The sequence below is a fragment of the Salvia hispanica genome, chromosome 3 (assembly GCF_029641045.1).
Source record: "Salvia hispanica isolate PSC_SH4W2 chromosome 3, Shi_PSC_v1, whole genome shotgun sequence".
Taxonomy (NCBI): Eukaryota; Viridiplantae; Streptophyta; class Magnoliopsida; order Lamiales; family Lamiaceae; genus Salvia; species Salvia hispanica.
The window spans coordinates 46713020-46734868 of record NC_142694.1 but is presented as its reverse complement, the minus strand read 5'-3'; the positions used below and the strand labels follow the sequence as shown (position 1 = coordinate 46734868).

The 21849-nt window shown below is 35.3% G+C and overlaps 3 protein-coding genes across 4 annotated transcripts; all 3 read left to right on the top strand.

The window, feature by feature from the left end:
• The first annotated feature begins 3507 nt into the window (after positions 1-3507).
• Positions 3508-7315, top strand: LOC125211331 (vacuolar-processing enzyme gamma-isozyme-like). Its single transcript, XM_089069003.1, has 9 exons — positions 3508-3745; positions 4713-4877; positions 4958-5114; positions 5469-5554; positions 5647-5846; positions 6111-6159; positions 6267-6476; positions 6620-6826; positions 6927-7315. The coding sequence occupies exons 1-9, from the start codon at positions 3545-3547 to the stop codon at positions 7107-7109; spliced, it is 1458 nt and encodes a 485-aa protein (XP_088925129.1). The 5' UTR covers positions 3508-3544; the 3' UTR covers positions 7110-7315.
• Positions 7316-8783: 1468 nt separating this feature from the next.
• On the top strand, positions 8784-13414 carry LOC125214862 (uncharacterized). Of its 2 annotated transcripts, none has more exons than XM_089068477.1 (7): positions 8784-9071; positions 9155-9376; positions 9466-9543; positions 10218-10524; positions 11565-11946; positions 12919-13038; positions 13140-13414. In XM_089068477.1, the coding sequence occupies exons 4-7, from the start codon at positions 10235-10237 to the stop codon at positions 13188-13190; spliced, it is 843 nt and encodes a 280-aa protein (XP_088924603.1). In that variant the 5' UTR covers positions 8784-9071; positions 9155-9376; positions 9466-9543; positions 10218-10234; the 3' UTR covers positions 13191-13414. The 2 variants fall into 2 exon arrangements, with proteins under 2 accessions (XP_088924603.1, XP_047972010.1); XM_048116053.2 differs by having other exon boundaries at positions 8785-9071; positions 12919-12996.
• Positions 13415-13531: 117 nt separating this feature from the next.
• On the top strand, positions 13532-15180 carry LOC148930953 (uncharacterized). The gene has a single exon (XM_089068475.1). The coding sequence runs from the start codon at positions 14159-14161 to the stop codon at positions 15083-15085; it is 927 nt and encodes a 308-aa protein (XP_088924601.1). The 5' UTR covers positions 13532-14158; the 3' UTR covers positions 15086-15180.
• The last annotated feature ends 6669 nt before the right edge of the window (positions 15181-21849 follow it).

Here is a 21849-nt window from a genome sequence, read left to right as displayed (position 1 = left end):
AACATTCAAAAATGGCAATATGGAATATTTATTGGCAGACGGACGAACGAACGAATGGAGTAATGGCAAAGGCGGAAACAAAATACATTTATATATACTTTTATTTGCAGGCTACGATTAATTGATTTGGGCCTGTGTATATTTAATGGGTCTTATTTGTTATTGGGCCTGATTGTTACAAATGGGTTTTACACTATAAGCCTCTAATACCAAAAAAAATAAAATTAATCTTAGTATTTGCTTTAGAAAAATGAATGACCAACTCTCTCTACGACGTAAATTATAATAATCCTAACTCAAATAATAGTATTTCTCCATTTCTTTATAGTTGACTTATTTTTTATTTTATAACTTTTTTATAGTTGAGTTACTTTCAGGTATGGTATTAATTCAGTATTTCTTTTCACTTCATTCTCTTTATTTTATTCACTTTTTTTCTTTTTTTTTCTCTCTTTCACTTTATCTAATTAACTAACATACGAAACATTCATTTCTTAAATTCCGTACAAAAAAAAATTGCATCAACTATGAAGGAACGGAAAGGGTACTTATTAAAAGAGTCTCACTATTATATACTCCCTCCGTCCCGGCTAAGATGACACATATCTTAGCCGGCACGAGATTTTATGAGTTGTTGGTTGAAGTGTTTAATTGGATAGAGAAAATGGGGTTGTAAGTATTAATATAGAAAGAGAAAGAAAGATGAATATTTTAATAGGAGCGAGAAAAAGTGGTTGGGTGTATTAATTGGAGAGAGAAAGTTTCCAAAAAATAAAACGTGTCATCTTAGTTGGGAAAACTAAAAAGGAAAACGTGTCATCTTAAGTGGAACAGAGGGAGTAGTACTCCCTCCGTCCCAAGATAAGTGACTTGTATTCCTTTTTGGGGTGTCCCACTATAAGTGACCTATTTCCAATTTTAGCAAAAAGTCATCTCTCTTACTTTATTTTCCACCTACTTTATTCTCTCTTCGCTCCTCTATTTTTCCCTCTCTCATACTTTACTCTCTCCATCTTAACTTATTTAAATACCATTCTTTAAATCTCGTGCCCAAAAGAAGTAGGTCACTTATCTTGGGACGGAGGGAGTATGAAATATGATTTAAAATGAAAAAAAAAAAACAAAGCAAATGAGCTTTTTAAACCAAAATAGCGAAATGAAACATTATATTGCAGTTGGATGGAAACATGGAGTAGATTATGTAAATAACTAAAAATGACGGAAATGAACATAAATATAATTAAATATTGATATTTGTTACGTAACTCAATCAAAACCAGTTCATTCAAGCTAAAAAGTTATGATGTAGAATCTCTATTATTTACCTTTTCCTTCATGAATGCAAATGAATATACTTTTTTTTTTCCCTAGTCAGTTAGTTATTCCTTTTATAAACTAAAAGATGTGTGAAAATCTTAAATTGCGTCTTATAGGATTGTGATGGTGGAATTTTATGTCAAAATAAAATAGCCCCCATTGCAAATTGCAATAATCTCTGAGATAGTATACTTATTTATCAAAGTTTGGTTGGTAAAGTATTATAAAGGTTTTTATGCGTGTTAGCTCAAAGATTATGATAGGATGCTACTATTAGAAAATAAGGCGAAAACTGCTATGTGGTTGGTGGTGCTAAAATTGGTTTTGCATTTTTATTATATACAGTAGTATATTTTAAATTATTTGTGTTAGTGGCCTAACTAATTATTGCCAATAAAACCCAATTTTTTTTTTTAACATATTGACTGCATATAGAAAGCAAAAAAGATAGAATGGTTGTTGTATAATTGTCATGACCCCATTAATTAACATGTACTCCAACAAGCAATGGAAAACACCACTACTGATTTATGCCTCGTCTAATGTGTTTGTCTTTTATACTATATGATATATTAACAGTAATTATTAATTATGGAGGAGTGAGATTTAAACTTAATCATAACTTACCCATAAAATATTTTTTGGTAAAAAGAAAATATAACTTAATAATTGTATCAATATGAGTTTATTGAATTTACATTAATTATATGATTATATATCGAGTTTGTGTATTGTTGATACAGTAGATTGAATTATTGGGAAAACGGTTCGTAACAAATGAAAATTGATTATGTTCGTTGAAACAAAAACTTAACTATCAAATACATATATGTGGTGTAGAGTGTCAATTTATTAATCTACAACCGCTTCATAAATATCAAATACAAATTAAATCGCCACAAATTGCACATGATATCACATCTATAGCAATTAGCATGGTGTCATAGTAGCGATTGAGATAACATCTTCCATACATACCAATATACCATATTCATATCATCATGTTAATACACAGGAACCACGAAAATGACCAGTTTTTAACATATTAATGATCATACCCTTTTGTTAATATTTTGTGCACTATTAATTAAAATTCAAAATCTTTATCTTGTCAACTCATTTAGATTATATTTCTTGATTAATGCATTAAAATATTATTTGCATTTTGACGTGACCTTATATATATAATAAAATTGGTATTAGTACTAAACAATTCCATAAACTATACGAAAATAGTTTCAATCATCTGCAAATTATATAAAAATATATTTCGATCAAGAAAAAGTAGGATTAACAATATTCTAATATTCTCTTATTAAACGATTCCATAAACTATTCGAAAATAGTTTCAAATCATCTGCACATGATATAAACTAAATTTAAATCAAGAAAAAGTGGGATTAGCAATATTCTGATATTCTCTTAGTGCCATAAAATATTAAATATAATTGCTAGAATATTAGCAAACAACTAAAACACTATTTTTGATAGAATTGGATAAAGCTACGTTATGCATGAGACAAGAATTACGAGTCACTAGTAATACCAAAAAAATTGTAAATGGACGTTTCTAACTGTGAGATATTTACATGCAAGTTTAACTCAAAGTATAAGACAAAGGTCCGTTTTATTCTTGCTAAAATTTGTCTTTATTCATATTTATATAACCCATCAATTTATCAAATTAAGCCATTGTTATCTAATTACACAAATCAATATAATTTCATTTCTACTAAACAATAACGAAAAATCTTATTAACGCATACTTTAACACGAAGCCCGCGTTTCTTATCTTATTTTATAGTATCTTTTTATATCCATCTTTCTTATCAAACGGGTAGTATACTTTACTTCTAATCATATACTATTACAATTTCGAATTTGCAATTTTAATCACACATACTCTCACCAGTTCATCAAAATATTTACACACGCATGCATTAAAATGTAAACGAAATTCTCTAATACGGAGTAAGATTTAATTAATCAATTATAGTCTACAAGTTTATCGTCACAATAATAAACTACAAAATCATACAAGTAAACAAATTCAAACTTGTAAATTCTATATTTGTTAAATTGCAAACTCAAATCATAAACAAAATTTTATAATTAAATAAAATTCGTATTTTAATCACACGCAACTCCAATTTCAATCTTTATATAATCGCGCATTCAGATTCTCCAAATCACACAACATAATTATATCCCTTCAACACCGGGGATAATGATACGCTACGCCGCCGGTGCACCCTTCGTCCTTGCACTCTCGATCCTGGCCGTTGCCGCTCACGCCCGCCACGATCTCCTCAAGCTGCCGGCCGAAACTCGCCGCTTCTTCAGCGTCGGCGCCGACGACGGCTCCGAGGGGACTCGATGGGCCGTCCTGTTCGCTGGATCCAACGGCTACTGGAATTATCGGCATCAGGTGATCGCGATCGAAATTCTGTTACCAATTTTTACTTATTTCTATGTTGATTTGTTGATGCTTACTGGAAATCTGCTCCTGCAACTAGTTAGGCGACTGAAATAGTTCTACTTTTTTGTTATTGGAAGCTAATTTTGAAGTTATTAAGCTAGTGTTTTGTTACTCTGCTTAATTTCACGGTTTTTAAACTGTTTTCGATTTATATCTTAATTTTACTGAACTCATGTTTACTGAATCATTTTCATTCATAGTAGTAGTAGTATTTTTAGTTTTTACAGTTTGACTTGTGTTTGCTTAAACTATTGGTTTTCTATACAGTTTATTTTAAACTTTTTCCATGATTTTATTTCTAAATTGAGCTTATTCTTACTTCGAAAATCAAAATTATCAGTGACAAACTTTACTTGGTTTAAGACGAATTATTGAATTGAATGAATATAGTTATGAAAGATATATTTATATTTCAAGTTGCAGTTATCTTTTGCGTGCTTCAGTAATGCACAAGGCTGTCAAGGCATATTCCTAGCGGGCCCACAAAGATTATTAATCATAAACATAATTTCTTTTTGTCGTGACTCGTGAGAGTGGGTCACCAGAACCCCAATTAATTTTAGTTGCCTGAAAATTCACATTTTCCTTTTTCTTGATATGCATCTTTATTTACCTTGAATTGAATTGGATTGAAGTTGAGATGAATTAGTAATTGCAGGAAACTTTAAGTATATTGATGCCGATTTGATTAGTAAACTTGGCATGAAAATGAGGACAATCAATTATAAAGGAAAATATCCAAATATGATAGAACAAAGAAAGTGATATTGCAAAAAGCACATGAAAGCAACCTATATGTTATTTGCTTATATTGGTCCAGCTTGCTATTCATGACTTGTTTTATGTGTGAACGACCTCGATTTTCATCTGTAACGGATCAGTGAAGCTGATGCATGCTCCTTTTGTTTTGTACTAGGCTGATGTGTGCCACGCGTATCAAATCTTAAAGAAGGGTGGTCTGAAGGATGAAAACATTGTTGTTTTCATGTACGATGACATTGCCAATAACAGTGAAAACCCTCGGCCTGGTGTCATCATAAACAACCCGCATGGTAGTGACGTTTACGAGGGAGTTCCAAAGGTCAGTGTCGTTTTAAGTGTTCTAGTTGTTTGTCAATTATAGAAAAAGCCATGTTTTCCTCATATAGTTAATTGGGACAGGATTATGTTGGAGACGCTGTAACTGCTGAAAACTTTTATGCTGCAATTCTTGGCAACAAAACCGCGGTAAAAGGAGGCAGTGGCAAGGTTGTGGATAGCGGTCCAAATGATCACATATTCATATACTACACAGATCATGGTGGTCCTGGAATTCTTGGTTAGTAAATTCTTTTGATATAATGCAAAAAAAATCTATCCTGCATTCCCTTTTCTAATCAAATATGTTCTTGATAGAGGAAGTCACCTCCCTTCGTGGAGGGCTACTCCTCCACAGAGGCCTTCACACCAAATCACTGGACTTCAACTGTTTTCTGGACACCTTAAATATACTCAAACTTGGAAAATATAAACTATGGAGTAACAAACTAAAAGATAACCATAACATGAAAGAAATCTGCAGAATACATGGAGAGAATGTCCTCTATCAGTTCTCTGCATTCGACCGAGTATTAATCGTTAATAGAGTTTGTGTGTTGGACTGATTATTCTTGATGTTGTTATGTATACTCAGGGACGCCTGCCGGACCATATATATATGCAAATGACCTAAATGATGTCTTGAAACAGAAGCACGCTGCTGGGACATATAAGAGCCTGGTAATTTGATTACAGGCATTCGTTTTTGTGGAATTGTTCATCTCTGAAGCAAAAAGTAAAGGAAACCTAAATATCTCCATATTATGCCATAGGTATTTTATTTGGAAGCATGTGAATCTGGAAGCATATTTGAAGGTCTTCTTCCCGAAGGCTTGAACATATATGCAACAACTGCAGCAAATGCGGTTGAGAATAGTTGGGGAACCTACTGCCCAGGAGAGAGCCCGAGTCCTCCCCCTGAATATGACACCTGTTTGGGAGACCTCTACAGTATTGCCTGGATGGAAGATAGGTAATGCCTCGTATACTTCAAACTTTCAGACTTCATTAGATCATTATTAATATATGGTTACGTGTACGCGATTAAGAAAATTTCCTCGAATGTGTATGATTTCTCTTGTAAGGGAACTTTATCTTGATGTCACTCAAAAGACTGGCATAGTTTTGAAAGTATGATAATGAGAGTGGTGGGGTGGTTGTCTAGCCAGTTCTGAAACTATGTTTTCTGGTGTATTGTTTTCCTGATCAATATCGACTTTGTGGTGTTTATCAACAGTGACGTGCACAATCTCCGGACTGAAACTTTGAAGCAGCAGTACGAGCTGGTAAGATCTGCCAAAACTAAATTTGTTCTTTGCTTAAATGAGGATTCCTACACATACCAAGTGATATTCAATTCGTGAACATATATGACCTTTTACTGCATGTTTAGGTCAAGAAGCGAACAGCAAATGACAATGGTGAATATGGCTCCCACGTCATGCAATACGGTGATGTGACCCTAAACACAGAGGCTCTTTATCTGTATATTGGCACAGATCCTGCCAATGATAATTTCACTTTTGCGGTGGACAATTCTCTGTTGCCATCTTCACAAGCTGTCAACCAGCGCGACGCTGATCTCCTGCATTTCTGGCATAAGGTAAGTGTGCCGAAATCGAGTTTGATCTCTCTGTTTCCTCTGCACTTGTGTGTTTCAACTTATTAGATCAATCGGATTATAGAAAAGATCAAACGATGATACAATAAATGTAACATAGCTCACATTTCGGTTCCTACTTGCAGTTTCGCAAGGCTGCTGAAGGTTCTGATCGCAAGGTTGAAGCTCAGATCCAGCTCGCTGAGGCTATGGCACACCGCGCACACGTTGACAACAGCATTAAACTGATCGGCAAATTCCTCTTCGGGATTGAGAAGAGCCACGAAGTCATGAACTACATCCAACCTACCGGGAAACCTCTTGTCGAAGACTGGAGCTGCATCAAAACAATGGTAACAACACTTAACACATCCCAGAAACATTCATCGCTTCTTCGTTCCATTCCCTGCTCGTCTCATTCAAGAACATGTTTGTTCCTATCTGCAATTACAGGTTAGGACATTTGAGGCGCGCTGTGGGGCGCTATCCCAGTACGGGATGAAGCACATGCGAGCTTTTGCCAACATTTGCAACAAGGGAGTGGAGATTGAGGCGATGACCGAGGCTTCAGCGCAAGCTTGCACCACTTTCCCTTCCAACCCTTGGAGCTCTCTCCATAGGGGATTCAGCGCTTGATTCGCTGTCGCCTTGCAGCCGGGGTATGTGGAAGCATTGGTGCTGGATTTGAGCTTGTAGATATGAAGATGAGCTTGATGCTATATTTATATATATATATATATATATATATATATATATATATTGAAAATGTTATTGGTGGTCAGAAATATAAAGGCCCTCTTATTATTCTTCTTCATAAGATCAAATCGGTTACACTATCTGAATTGTGGGCATTTCTTGAGTTGTTTCTTGAGTTGCAAACAACTTCAACAAAGTAGTAGTAAATCAGAGAAAATTAAAACGGAGTAGTAAAAAATAGTTTTTGAGAAATAAAGCCGATTTTTTAGAGGAAACTTAATTATCAAATAATTTATGCCTCTAGTTTAAAACAATGAAATTCAACATTTGGGTAACTCTTTGTTCAACATTCCCCACATTCATTCTACAGTATTTATATTTTAATTGATGGCTCTCTGTTTTTCTTTTCACATTTAGTTGATGTTTGGTGAAATTGTAGTTTTTGTCATTATGAGTACGTGGTTTAGAACTTTAATGTCATGATAATATAAATCCGCTCAATTCATATGTTGTTACAAAAACTTTCTTGGAATAAAAATTCTTGCTTTAGAATATATTTTTGTAACTTTTGTAAAAAGCATGATATATTTGAATGAATATGTATCAATATTATTACATCATTGTTTGCCGACATATTAAGATTGATATGAATTGACCGAGTTCAGACATGAATTATCAAGTCCAGTAAGTCTAATACTCAATTAGATGAATATATTCGGAGATTACAAGAGTCTACATGTCTAATAAATTTGATATTTTAATTCAAATTCTAAAATAAGCTTTAGTTTTTTAATTGCAAACTCTTAGTTTTAACTATTTTTATGCGCAAATGTAGAAATCACTTGACAAACCCTTGGGTATCATTGGTTTCTCAAAATCTTCGAGTTTGAGGTTTTCGAGTGTACACAATAGTGGAACAACTATGCTTTAGCCAAAAATATAAAATAAAATAAAATTGTCCGCTTAGTCATTATAGTCATGCCTCAACTATATAAAACTTGTTCAGCCACGTCATAGTCACGTCTCACATTTTTTTTAATTGTTGGTATATTTTAATTGGAGTAGAACAAAATTAATATAAAAAAATAAATAGAATGAAATGGAATGAAAAATAAGTTATATTTATTCTATTTTATAGATTAAAAAAAAAAAAGACAATACCGCCGCGGCATCGGGCGTGTCGCCCACCGCACGCCACACGGCTCCACCGAGTACTCGGCTTGCAATAGACTGCCACTGGCAGCAGCCGCGGCTGGTAGTAATATTTAAAAAATCAAAGCAAGATTAGATACATGCAGACGAAGCTAACTATAATACATTTAATTAACCACGGTTAACTTAATCGCATGCCAGAGCGCCGGTTAGCGAGAAAGCTCCACCATTATTTCATTGTTAATAAAAAAACTCATTACATAAAATAGCCTGCAAACGGCGTAAGGTATTCCGTTAGATCATTCGCCTCATTCCAGCTTGCGATGGGGCAGAGTAACGCCGTCATCTAACAGACCAAACGACGAGCGATCAACACCGTTTATGATAATTTAACGGTCCAGATTGAAGATGGAGAACTCGACTGTATAAAACTGGAGGCTCCAAAGAGAAGAAGAGTATTTCGTATTTTTGTGTTCTTTCTTCACTTATTCCTCTCTCCATCTCTAGGTTCTCTCATAAATTTGGAGGGCTGTGTTATCTTCTGAGTGGTGATGCACTGAATTTGTAATGATCAAACGATTTAACAGTGAGAAATTCGCAATTTCTGCGAGTTTAACTGAAGAAGGTTTCGCATATAATTAAATTCTGGAGTTTCAATGATTGTATATGTGTTTTAGAACATATTCAAGCTCGATTGTGCTGATTTGATGCCTTCCGATTGGGTATTTGGAAGAAGATTTGTGTTGCAAGGTTTGTAATTATCATTATTTTGTAATTCTACTTTGATTCCTTCGGTTGTTTTGTAATGATACTGTTTGAATTTTGCTCAACAGGTGAATTTTCGAGAGATTTGAGATCGGTTTCGTGGATGAGAGGATCGCAATCGATCGACGAAACCTCAGAATTCTTCCTGTTTCTCTGCTGAAAGCGCTATTTTCAGCGCTTCAATTGCTGTGGATTCTGCTTGGTTTTTGAGGCGTATGTGACATCAATTCATTTCTTCTCAAGTTTTTTCGAGAGGTTCAACTCTGTTAACATCCAAGTTGGAGACCAAGGTAATTTGTTTGGGATAATATTAGAAAATTGGCGTATGATTTACATTTTTTGTGCGTGACGAAATTTTTTTGGTTGCCTGTTGTTGCAGATTTGGAGGATTCCGGCTTTACTGATATTTATCAGATTTTATCGGCAGAGTTTGTAGGGTTTCAGTGGAGGAGAACAGGTAATGGTGATTTTTCTTTCCTCCGGCTCCCTCCTTCCCTCTCTCGAGGAACGTGATATTTCAAATCGTTTCAGCTTGATGTTTGATTCAAGTGCTCTATCTCAAAGTTTGCTCAAATCTCTTCGCCTTCACAATTCGAATTTTGTGAATCTCCAACAATGTTTTTTTTTTCCTGAAAAATTTCCTCTATCTGAAAGTTTTGACCTAAAAAACCAGGAGCTAATTTTTAAGAAAAGTAGCCGTTTCTTCCTTTGCTATACATCAACAATTTTCGTCGCCACATCGAGCAAATCAGCCCAAAAATGTCAAAAACCACAACAGAGTGCTCTGCTCCTGACATTATCTTTTTCCAGAAAAATAAAATAAAATATCTTCATTCAGTCAATGGTTAAACCACGCATTCAATTCTTCTCCACTTGTATACCATAATTCTTGGGCAGAATTCCAGTGTTGAACCATTTCTCCCCAGATTCTCTAGCCCTAGCAGTATTCTATTTGATCTCTTTACCTGCATTTGGCCGAAAAGTCTGCCCATTTGAAACTCGGTGATCTTCTTTTTATTATAAATCTTATCTTCCTTTTTCGTCACACCATTATTGGCACAGTAGTTTAACTTAACAGAGCCTTTAACTTCCGTTAATAACGAGAAGCAAATGTTACTTGACGGCGTACAGGCGTACAAAAGGGGGCGATGGAGAGGAACATTCCCCACTCCACCAATAAAGACGGCTTATTGCTGAGATCTGAATCCAAGTCAGCCGCTACGACGTCGTCCGACTTCGTGTTGCAGTGGGGCAACAGGAAAAGGCTCCGCTGCATGAAGTTCCAGGCCAAGGACCACAACTCGGGTCCGGTTCAGCGGGCCACCACCCGGATCGATCGCCGGGTTGTCAGGTCGGATCTCAATCCCAACTCGAATCAGCTCGATACCAATAAGAGCAACGGCTATTTGAACCTCCGTCAGCGGCCGGCTATTTTGAGGTAATTTTCCCCAAAAATAATGAGCAATTTTACTTTTTTCTTTGTATGTTGACTTATTTGCTCTGGTTTTGAATTTTGATGCTGTTTTTAATCAAAGTTGTTTTATTTGGGTCTATACTCTATAGTATACAAAGGTAAAGTAATCCTCATTCTTCACCGAATTCATTTCCTTTTTTGGATTCAATAATTCATGTGGATAAATGGTTTTTAATGTGCGTTGATAATTGTATTTTTGGTTTCGGCAAAGTAAAAATGAAAAAGTATTTTTCGTCAATAGCAATTAAAGATTGAATAACGTGGAGTGATGCCATTTTCCCTTCATTTCTTGGAAACTGCTAATTGGTTGGCTTCGGAAAGTGGACCACTATTTTATCCTCTCATTTCCACTCCTTTGGCAATGAATTGTTATTTTCCTAGATCTACGCCACATTTTTGTAATATTTTCAAGATTAGTACGCTTAAATTATTAAACAGTGGGTAACGAATTCAATCCAACGGCTCAGATTCTTCCAGCCCTTTTCTGTTTTTCGTTATCTATCCGTATTTGGTATGTATCTCTCTGTATCTGTATTTGCACACACTGCCCCCAAATACCACGTCTCTTTGGAGTATTAAATAAAAGGCGCTGACCCATATCAGAAACCATACACTCTCTTAAAACAACTCCCCCAATTCTCTGATCCAGAAGTCTCCTACAAGGCTATTTCTGTAATTCCCTTTTCAAAATCTTTAATTTTTTGTTGTTTTTATATATATATTCAGTATTATTTTCACTGGTATAAAATTTTTGAAGTATGATGTGAAATTCATCATAGTTGAAATCTCTGTTCCAGAACTCCCCACAAGGCTATTTCTGTAAATTCCCCTCCTACCCTTTAAAAAATCTTTAATTGTTTATTGTTTTTATATGTATTCAGTATTATTTCTCACTTGTATATGTATGTTGTGAAATTTATCATAGAAGTGGTTGAAGTTTGTATTTTTATTTACATATTTTATGAATAGTGATGTGATTTGCTATTGTTGTGTTCAATCTTTAGGAATTCAGAGAGTTCTCTTGGTATGAGAGGACACAGCAACGGAGTAAGGGGTTTGACATCCCCTGAAAGAGGAGAGAAGAGGGGTGGTACCACCGGCAACAGTAATAGAACCAAGAACAACAATAATTCAAGTCACCGCAACGACAACCACTATCAACATGGCAGTGGAGGTGGTGGCTCCGGGTCATCCGGGACAGGCCATGATGAGAAAAAGGGCGGCTCGTCTTCTGGCGGTGACACCACCATCTTGGCGATGTGGCCACCGAAATTTGTGATCGCCCTGACAAACAAGGAGAAGGAAGAAGATTTCATGGCAATCAAAGGGTCCAAGCTCCCGCAAAGACCAAAGAAGCGAGCCAAGTTTATCCAACGCACACTCAACGTAAGTCTTACCATTCCTCCATTCCTCCATTCATCTCGTGTTAGATAAGGAAATATTTCCTTCCTTTAGTGTAATTATATAGTACTCTGTAATAAAGTTAAATATGGGTATTGGAGTGTGGAAAGAAAGATAGATCTAGATTCCGTATCATGAAAAACCAAGCATAAGAAAACACACAACTTTATTTTGGCTATCCTTTTTTGGTACATGTTAGGTAATACTTGCACAAATTAAATGAAGCGCGTGAAATATATAGCTTGAGAAAAAAAAGAACCCCCCATTTAGACATGGTAGCAGCATAGGTAGGTGCAATCTATGTGCAATGTTCATGTCTTGCTCATCCATTTTGGTCGTAAACGAACGGCGACTTTGGGTTCCATCGTTTACGACAAAATTCATACTAAAAGTATGCGACTTTTCAACATATTCAACTTGGATTATCAGTTGTTCAATTACTTGGAAATGAAAGTAGTTGTTTGCAACTTGCATTTATTCTTTTTACTGTGAGAGAAATTCGATATGGAAATGATTTTTTAGTCCGTACTTTTTTGGTAGACTTTAAGTTGCTCATAATAGTAGCCTCGCACCACCATCACAATTTGATTATTTCCATAGAGTATTTTACTGCAAGTTTTTAATTAAATGTTATGGAACTACTGATGCAAATTGGTTTTGGTGGGGGCTCTGTTTTCTTGTTCATTCTTTTATATGATGACAGCGCACTCTTTTTTTGGTTGTTTTTTTGCAAGTTCAGCTATATAAAGTAGTAGAGCGAATAAAGTACTAGGTGTTAGTTTTTTTTATCAAAAATAGAAATGACTCACTTATCTTTGGACAGTCCTAAAAGGAATACGAATCTCAGTTAGGAGAGTATGATTTATATGTGTATATCCCAATAACGGATCAGTAAACTGTTTAAACATACAATAAAAAATTATGGAGTCTGAGTTCTATTATGTTGTGCATTTGCAGTTGGTTAGTCCAGGTGCATGGTTGTGCGATCTGACATTGGAAAGGTACGAGGTCCGAGAGAAGAAGGTTTCTAAGAAGGTACCACTTCTTCCTCCCTTTCACTCTCTCTCTAGGCCAAAGGTCTGAGGTTTGAATCCAGGATGCTGTCTTTAATTTTGTTGTCATTTATTGATAATAAAAATCTTTCTCTGGTTTATTAAATTGTTGTTTGATTTATTCAGAGACCGAGAGGGTTGAAGGCAATGGGAAGCGTGGAGTCGGATTCAGAGTAGAGGGGAAGATTTGGACTTAGTAGAAGTTGAGGTATGAGAGAGTTGAGATTTGTGAAAATGTTTACAAAAAGTGTGGGCTTCGATTCGAGATGGAATTCCTGTGGTTCAGTAATTCTTTCTCCTCCTTTTGTCATCTAATACAATTGGTCTTGAAAGTATTATGTGAACAGCGTAATATTTCGCATGATATTTCACCAAGTTAATGCTCTATGATTATTGTTAAACTCCAATTTCAGTTACTTTAAATATCAACTTGGGTTTAAAAGGTACAAATGTTGGGGGGCCATGGCTGTCCCTGAAAGAAATATCTTGATGTGTGGCATTTTTACATTTATATAAAAAGTAAAATCAATAATTCCAATTTAACAAATATTTCAATTTTAAAATGACACCTTTTGGTGAAAAACATCAATTTAAAAAAAATTCAACGAGGAAACGCTAATATATTTGTTAGACAATCGTTATTTGATTTCCAGAATTTAGTCGTGGGTTAATTAAATAGCTCCATATGTCACCATATATAATCACAGCCATATAAAATAAGATTTAACCAACAACCGAAATATCTCTCGAATTAGAAAATCTCTGAAACAAGAAAAATGAGTGACTAAAAATCTTGATTCAAAACGTGATAACCTGAAAATTAGTATAAATTAGATTGCATAAAAGGGGCTCTGTTTACAATATCAAAACATAGAAAATAAGGCGAAAAGTATAGTAAGATTGAAAATCATATCTTTTCATTCCCTCGTTGAGTGAAAATGCTTGAAATAATTGAAGGCTGAGAGATTTTATCTTTTTCACTCATATAGGGAATATCGAGATATTTATAACGGTAAATACAGCTATTTCTTGTGGAAATCATATTATTTTCATGGTAATTTATAGAAGTGTTTTCCTTTTTTTTTTGAATTAGTTGATTAGTGAGGATTTGTGTGTGTGTGATTGATGAAACAGAAGTAGGGTTGATGATGAAGCAAGACGAAGGATTTGCGAAGATATGGGAGGTTAGGAGCAGCAAAGCCGTCGTAGACTCCTCAAGCGATGATGAAGAAGGATCATCAAACAAGCTAGTCTTGTTTGCGAAGGATGATGCCGATGGTGATGATTATGATCCACGAAGCCATGGCGCCGTGAGAGTTGAAGAAAAGAAGGTAAAACCAATCAAGCGGAAGAAGGAAGTGACAACGAAGAAGAATAAGAGGACGACGAAGAAGAATAAGAAGACGACTAAGAAGAAACAAAGCTTGAAAGATGAGGGAATGCTGAAAGATCTAAAGGTGTTCGCGGATTCTCTAGTTCGCGAGCTTGCATCCGCCAAGGAGACCATGTTTGCGCGTATGCGCGATGAGATGAGAGTCATGGTTGCTTCTGAATCAGCTAAGAAGACGAAGACGAAGAAGAAGAAAGTGTGTGCAAATGAAAAGATTGGATCATCAAAGCTTGAGATGAATAATAATGTGAATTTGATGAATAATCACATTCCCTATATGGATAGCCACTCATCAACATCATCTAGGGTTGAATTTTGCAAGTTGATGGCTGCATCTCAAAAATTGGCTGAATTGAAGCAACAACAACTTTTTGGGGGATTTTCTTCGGACTATCACAAATCCTGGGGTTTAAATGGTGAAAGACGTCCCTTCGTTGCCGGATTCGGGCTCCCAGCCCCGCTAAGTCAAGAGATGGCCAATGGTTCTAGTAGGTCAAGTTTGTCATTCCTGACTGAAAAGGGTGCCGGAGTCGGGCTCCCAGCCCCACTAAGCGGAGGGATGGTCAATGGTTCTAGTAGGTCGAGTCTACCCTTCCTGACTGAGAAGGGTGCGATGATTCGGGCATCGTCGCAACCAATGGTTGCCAATAGTGTTAATGGTAGCACGTGGCTTGCTCAGTGAGGCAGAATTCCAACTAGGCAACAAACTGAAGTTTTGACCGTTATTCACTAGAACGTTTCTTTTTCAATCAATAGATCAAAAGTTCAAGTCTCCAATTGATGGTTTTATTTGATATAATATAGAATTAATTGCCTAGAGTAAAGATAAATTGACAAAAATTGTATTCTCCCGTCCCGAAATATGTGTCTCACTTTGATTTGGCGCGAGTTTTAAGAAATACCCCCTCCGTCCCAGATAATTCGACCCAGTATTCCATTTCGGGCCGTCCCACATAATTTGTCTCACTTCACTTTTACCATTTTTGGTAGTGGACCTCATATTCCACTAACTCATTCTTACTCACATTTTATTATAAAACTAATACTTTAAAAGTAGGACCCACATCCCACCAACTTTTTCAACTCACTTTCCATTAGATTTCTTAAAACTCGTGCCGGGTCAAAGTGTCCCAAATTATCTGGGACGGAGGGAGTAGTAATATAAGAGAAAGAGACTTGAAATAAAATAATTGTATGCGAATGACATATTATTCTGTCGATGATAACATTAAGAAATTAAGTATATACACATATAGTCGACGTTTTTATAATTTAGATCTTTAAAGATTATCTAATAATTAAATAATTGGATGTGAATGACTACGATTATTTAGTTGGATGATAACATTAAGAAATTAAGTAAGGGGGTGTATTAGGGGCCTCACAGCTCTTTAGTATCAAACACAACACAAATCGTAGCCTTTGGATCATTGGATTTGATGGTTGTGATAAACTACATTATTAGATAAGCTACATTATTAGACTTAGAGATGCCCAAGGTTTTCGGTTCCGGCGGTTAACTGCGGAACCGTGACATTTTTTATGAACCGGAACCGCCATATTTGGAACCACGGATCGGTTCTCGTGGTTCCGGTTCAAGATTTTACGAACCGAAATCATCACCGAACTGCCGGTTAACCGGCGGTTTCACGGTTCCGGCGAGGTATTCGAGGCGTCAGCCGTTGGCAGCCAAGGAGCAGCTTTTTCAGACGGTTTTTTGACCAGAACCAGCGGTTAACCGCGAAAACTAGCGGTTCTACCGGTTTTACCCCAAAACCGCCGATTTTGTCCGAAATTCAAAATTTTTTATTTATTTTTTAATTCTGATTTTGAATTCAAATCGATCCATTTCCCCCCTCCCACATTTTTATCTATAAATACCCTCTTCTATTCTCACTTACATTCACCCCATTTCATGTTTTTTTTAAAAATAACATGAGTACTTCTAGCATTTGACTTGTTATACGTAGATGTCAATTTTGTAGTTCGCTCTTAATAATAATATTACTATTATAAAATTTTACTTTTCGAAGAGTGACAGTTAACTTTTGGAAAGATGTAAATTATATAAACGATTTTAGCTAATATTTAAATAAATAAATCGGTAAGTAGAAAACAAAAACTAAAAGATGTAAATTTTGACCAAAGCCACATTAATGTCCACAATAAAATTAAAGTGGCAAATAATTGGGCTCGTAGAAATTTTTTTATTTTCTGTTATTTAACACTTTCTATTTTTTTCCACGAAATCTACTTAAGTTTACAAATCAATCTACGTAGCAGCTTTAATGCTTATATTCATTTTTTTTTTCTATTCAATAATGTAAATACTTCTTTCATATATTTATGTATTTATTTTTTTATAAGAAATTGGAATGAAAAATATAAAAAAAAAAACACTCCATGCCATGTATAGTTTAAATGGTGGTGGCGAAAATGGGGGTGGCGAAAATCCGGCGATAAATCGCCGATCATCGCCGGATTATCGCCGGCCGTTGTGGTGAAAACGGCGATAATTCGGCGATAATGTTACCGTTTTTACGCCAACCGGCGTTTTATCGCCGGATTATCGCCGAGCGATCGCCGGCCATTGTGGGCGACGCTCGGCGATAATCCGGCGATATTTAAATTTTTTTTTTTTTTTTTTCGGCCCAACGGCTATTTTTAAATCCCACCCCTATAAATATTTCCTCCACTTCCTCCATTCATCACCCACAATCTTCATTCTCTCCATTTTCAATCTCTTCTCCCAATCTTCAATCTTCATCAAATTATGAGCTTTTGGAAGAAAAATTCCCGCTCGGGTAAGGGTAAGGGTAAGGGGAAAGAGTCGAGTTCACAAATTCCCAACATGGATGAAGCAAACGAGTAGTGGATGCACTCGTTGTTGGCGATGGGTTCTCCTCCCGGCCAACTTCCATACGCGGGTCCGTCTCCTTTGCAGACTCCTCCGGCGCGGAGACTTTCTCCGTACTTCAACTATGCCGGCAGAATGCCCTCTCCAGCCGACGATGTGTATCGGCCCCAGTTCGACACCCCCGGATCAACCCCAGGCGACCAAGAATCTCAGGCCGCGACACTGAGCGCGGAGGACTTCGAGGTGGAAGAAACGCCCACCGAGCCGCCTGCGACTGATACGGGTTCCGATGAGAGGCCGAAGCGGGTAAGGACTACTTACACACTTCAAGAGTCCGAGCTGATAGCCACCTGCTGGGCGGACACGTCACAGAACGCGGAGCGCAGCAACTACCAGACTGAGATCATATTCTGGGAGCGGGTTGCCGCGAAGTACAGGAGCCACAAGACTGCCTCAATGAAGGACCATGGCAGCGAGGCGATCCGTCGGCATTGGGAGCGCCTCATGAGGGACTGCGGCCACTTCAACGGTATTTATTCTAACTTGTTGGCGGACATGCCCAGTGGCCAGAACGAGCATATGGTCCGAGATGAGGCCATGCAGAGGTATTGTGGCAAGTACTTGTCGAAGGGGTTCAAGTATTGGAACATCTACGATAAGCTGAAGGATCTCCCAAAATTCCGGACGGGAATGCACGCCGCGCTGCACGGGAAATCGGTGCGCTCGCGCCTTAGCGTTTCGGAGAGCGAGGGGAGCGCGGCCCACATCGACTTGAGTGGGGATGGTCCGCACGAGCGCCCGGAGGGAGCGAAGAAGGCGAAGGGGAGGCGGAAGGGGAAGGGCACAACGTCGGAAGTCGGTTCGGAACCCCACATCGACTTAGAAAAAGCCACTTATTCGAGCAATGTCGCCAATCTGACGCAGATGTACACGCTGTACTTCACCGGCGGCGGGACCCCTGAAGAAAAGGCAGCCCTCTGGAAATGCATCCAAGGCCTGCAGATTAGGATGGGCCTCGAGCCCGACGCCCCTCCAGCCCCTCCGTCTCAGTTTTTTTTTTTTTTAAATCTTTGTTTATTTGCGGTTTTTATTTGTAGTTTTTTTTTTCTCGTTGTATTATATTTTCCAATGATTAATACAACGATGAATTGTTCATTATTAGTCTATTTATTAAATACATTTGTAGGGAAAATTAAATAATATAAAAAATAATGATGTAAAAATGAAATGTTGAGTTAGGGAGAAATAAGGGAGAAATAAGGGAGAAACCAATGTAGCAGTTGGCTAAAAACTGGGGATAAAATATGATGCTGATGTAGCGCTGATGTGGCAGGAGTTAGGGAGAAATAAGAGAGTGCCATTGGGAGTGCTCTAAACGATTTTAGCTAATATTTAAATAAATAAATCGGTAAGTAGAAAACAAAAACTAAAAGATGTAAATTTTGACCAAAGCCACATTAATGTCCACAATAAAATTAAAGTGGCAAATAATTGGGCTCCGAGAAATTTTTTTATTTTCTGTTATTTAACACTTTCTATTTTTTTCCACGAAATCTACTTAAGTTTACAAATCAATCTACGTAGCAGCTTTAATGCTTATATTCATTTTTTTTTTCTATTCAATAATGTAAATACTTCTTTCATATATTTATGTATTTATTTTTTTATAAGAAATTGGAATGAAAAATATAAAAAAAAAAACACTCCATGCCATGTATAGTTTAAATGGTTGCAATAACTATTAGATGAGTAAATTCAGTCGAAAAGTAAACTTATAGATTAGTGTTTGAATAAAAATAAATAAAATTCTCCATTTGAAGATAAGTCGATTCAAATCCTTTTATATTATGCAAATTTGTAGAAAATTATTATGACTTAATTACAATTCTCCAAAGGTATTGAAAGAAATTAAGATAGTTAATTCGATTTGATCATTTGACTTTCCGTACATATATACTACATAAATATTTAATTAATTTCCTTTTATTTAAAATAAGGGCATATTAGTTCATATATAAAATATTCTTATAGCAAAAAAATATAGGGACATTATAGCATGGAGACATTTTGTCTCTAAATCACTGCCGTAAAGATTTGAATTGACTTACCTTAAAATGGGGGATTTTATTTCATATTCAAACACCGGTGGTATAAAAGTTTGCTTTTCGTTTGGATCTGCTTAAAGATTTTGATAAAATACTAACTTTGAATTCATGCATCTAATACTCATTAGCTACCAATTATTTTGTTACTAAAGTAATTTTTAAAATTTTAAGTTTTAAAAATAACTATATGCATATATATTTAATTTCTTAGTGTTATCATTCAACGAAATAATTATAATCATTTCCAATTTTTTACTAATGTTAAGTAATTTTAAATTTGTAATTTAAAAAAACAACTACATGCATACATACTTCACTTTTTAGTGCTATCATCCAACAATTTAACTATTACCATTCACAACCAATTATTTTATATTATATCATCTTTACCATTCTAAGTTTAAAAAAAATGATATAGTTATAGGGGAGTGCTAATATGCTAACCTATGCAATTGTTTTACTGTTAAATCATCTTTACTATTCTTAAGTTATAAAAATGATTCCACACACATATAATTAAGTTTTTAGTGTTTTCATCGAAAGAAATAGGAGTGCAAAATAACAATAGTAATTCATGTCCAATTATTTCATTATTAAATCATCTTTAAAATTCTAAGTAATAAAAATAATTGTATATGTATATAATTAATTTATAGGGTTATCAAACAACTAAATAACCATAGTCATTTCAATCCATTTATTAATAAATATGGTTTAAAATTTTAAATTATAAAAATGACTACATGTGTATATACTTCAATTTTTAATATTAGTATTATTATCCACTGAAATAATTATAATCAGTTGTATACAATTATTTTTTTATTAAATCATCTATCAATTCTAAATTATAAAAATGACTACGTACCATAAATAAAGTAACTAATATGAATATGAATTTAAAGAATTTGCACATACACATAGTGCGTTAGAACGTGCGTGTGCGTGTGCGGATGCGTGTGCAATGGATATATGCAGTGAAGGTATTTAATTTATAACAATTTGAAATCCCAGTTATCTGCTTTAAATATATAATACAAACTATGAAATTTAGAAATCTAGAATTAAAAGCTCTAATTCCAATTCCACCCCCTCAATCCACGTCCTCAAAAAGAGCTTTGGGAATCATTACTAATAACTTGTAAAAATAACAATCAAATTAGTGGAAATCAAATATCCCAGCTTAAATATACATGTGAAACTACTACGACTATGGTTTAAAAAAATTGTCACAGAATTGTTGTATGTTGTGATTGAAAATTAAGGAGCATTAATATATCATAAATTTTTGGATGAAAAGTTGGAACCTATGTGTGGTTCTTAATCGAGGACCCATGACTGGCCTAATTTCAGGCAGACCTTAATTTATGTGCTTGGTCATGACGCAACAAACATGCATAGTACTTCATACGTTCTTAAAAAATATGCATTTTAAGTTTGACACGGATTTTAATACAAAAATTGGTAAAATGAGAGAGATAGAAAGAAAAAGTAATTAAAGTATTGTTAGTGGAGAATAAATCACACCTTATTAGAGAGAAAAGACTTTACAAAATTAGAAAGAGCATATTTTTGTAGGACGGACTAAAAAAAAAGAATGCATATTCTTGTGGGATGGGGGTATTTATTATACATTTTCCTTTTTAACGCATGTTTGGTAGGGTAAATAATTCATCTAATAATAGAATTGAATAAACAAAATACTCCCTCCGTCCCAATAAATATGAAACGTTTGCTTTTCGGCACATGATTTTATGTAGTGTTGTTTTGTGAGTTAAAGAAGATAGAGTAAAGTAAGAGAGGGAAAAGTAGAAATAAAGTTATTTCTATTTTAAGAAACGTTTTATTTTTTATGGGACAACCCAAAAAGGAAAACGTTTCATTTCTAGTGGGACAGATGGAGTAATATTTTTGTTCATAGAGTTTCATCCCTAATTGACATATTTCTAAATATAGAAACATCATTTTCTCTGCTTTTTCCTTCTTTCTTATTTTTATTAATAAAATAATACTATATAAAATTTTGTGTTAAATTTGAAATGTAGCACTTAGAACGAGACAGAAAGAAATATTTTTTTTATGAATAAACATGTATGTGTATGGTTTATGTACATAGTGCAATGCATGATGCATCATCGCCTTATCTTTCCAAGATTTGGCCACTTTATTAGATTTACCAACATCACTCACCACCAATTAAAACCTTGATGTTTATCACAGTTCTACCTCACGCAAACTTTTATTGCCACATACATTTTCCAGCTAATCACGTCATTATCATTATTGGTGATCACTCTTTAATAATTAATCCATTTATCTATAGCCATAAGCCGCACTCTAATTAATTCAATTTAAAACAAAAATACTCGATCGCCATTTATTTTTCGCCACAAAATTTTATTTTGTAAATTAAGTAAAGACAATGATGTTTTTATTTTAGAAAAATGTAGTAGTAGTAGTAGTAGTCATAAAAATTAGGATACA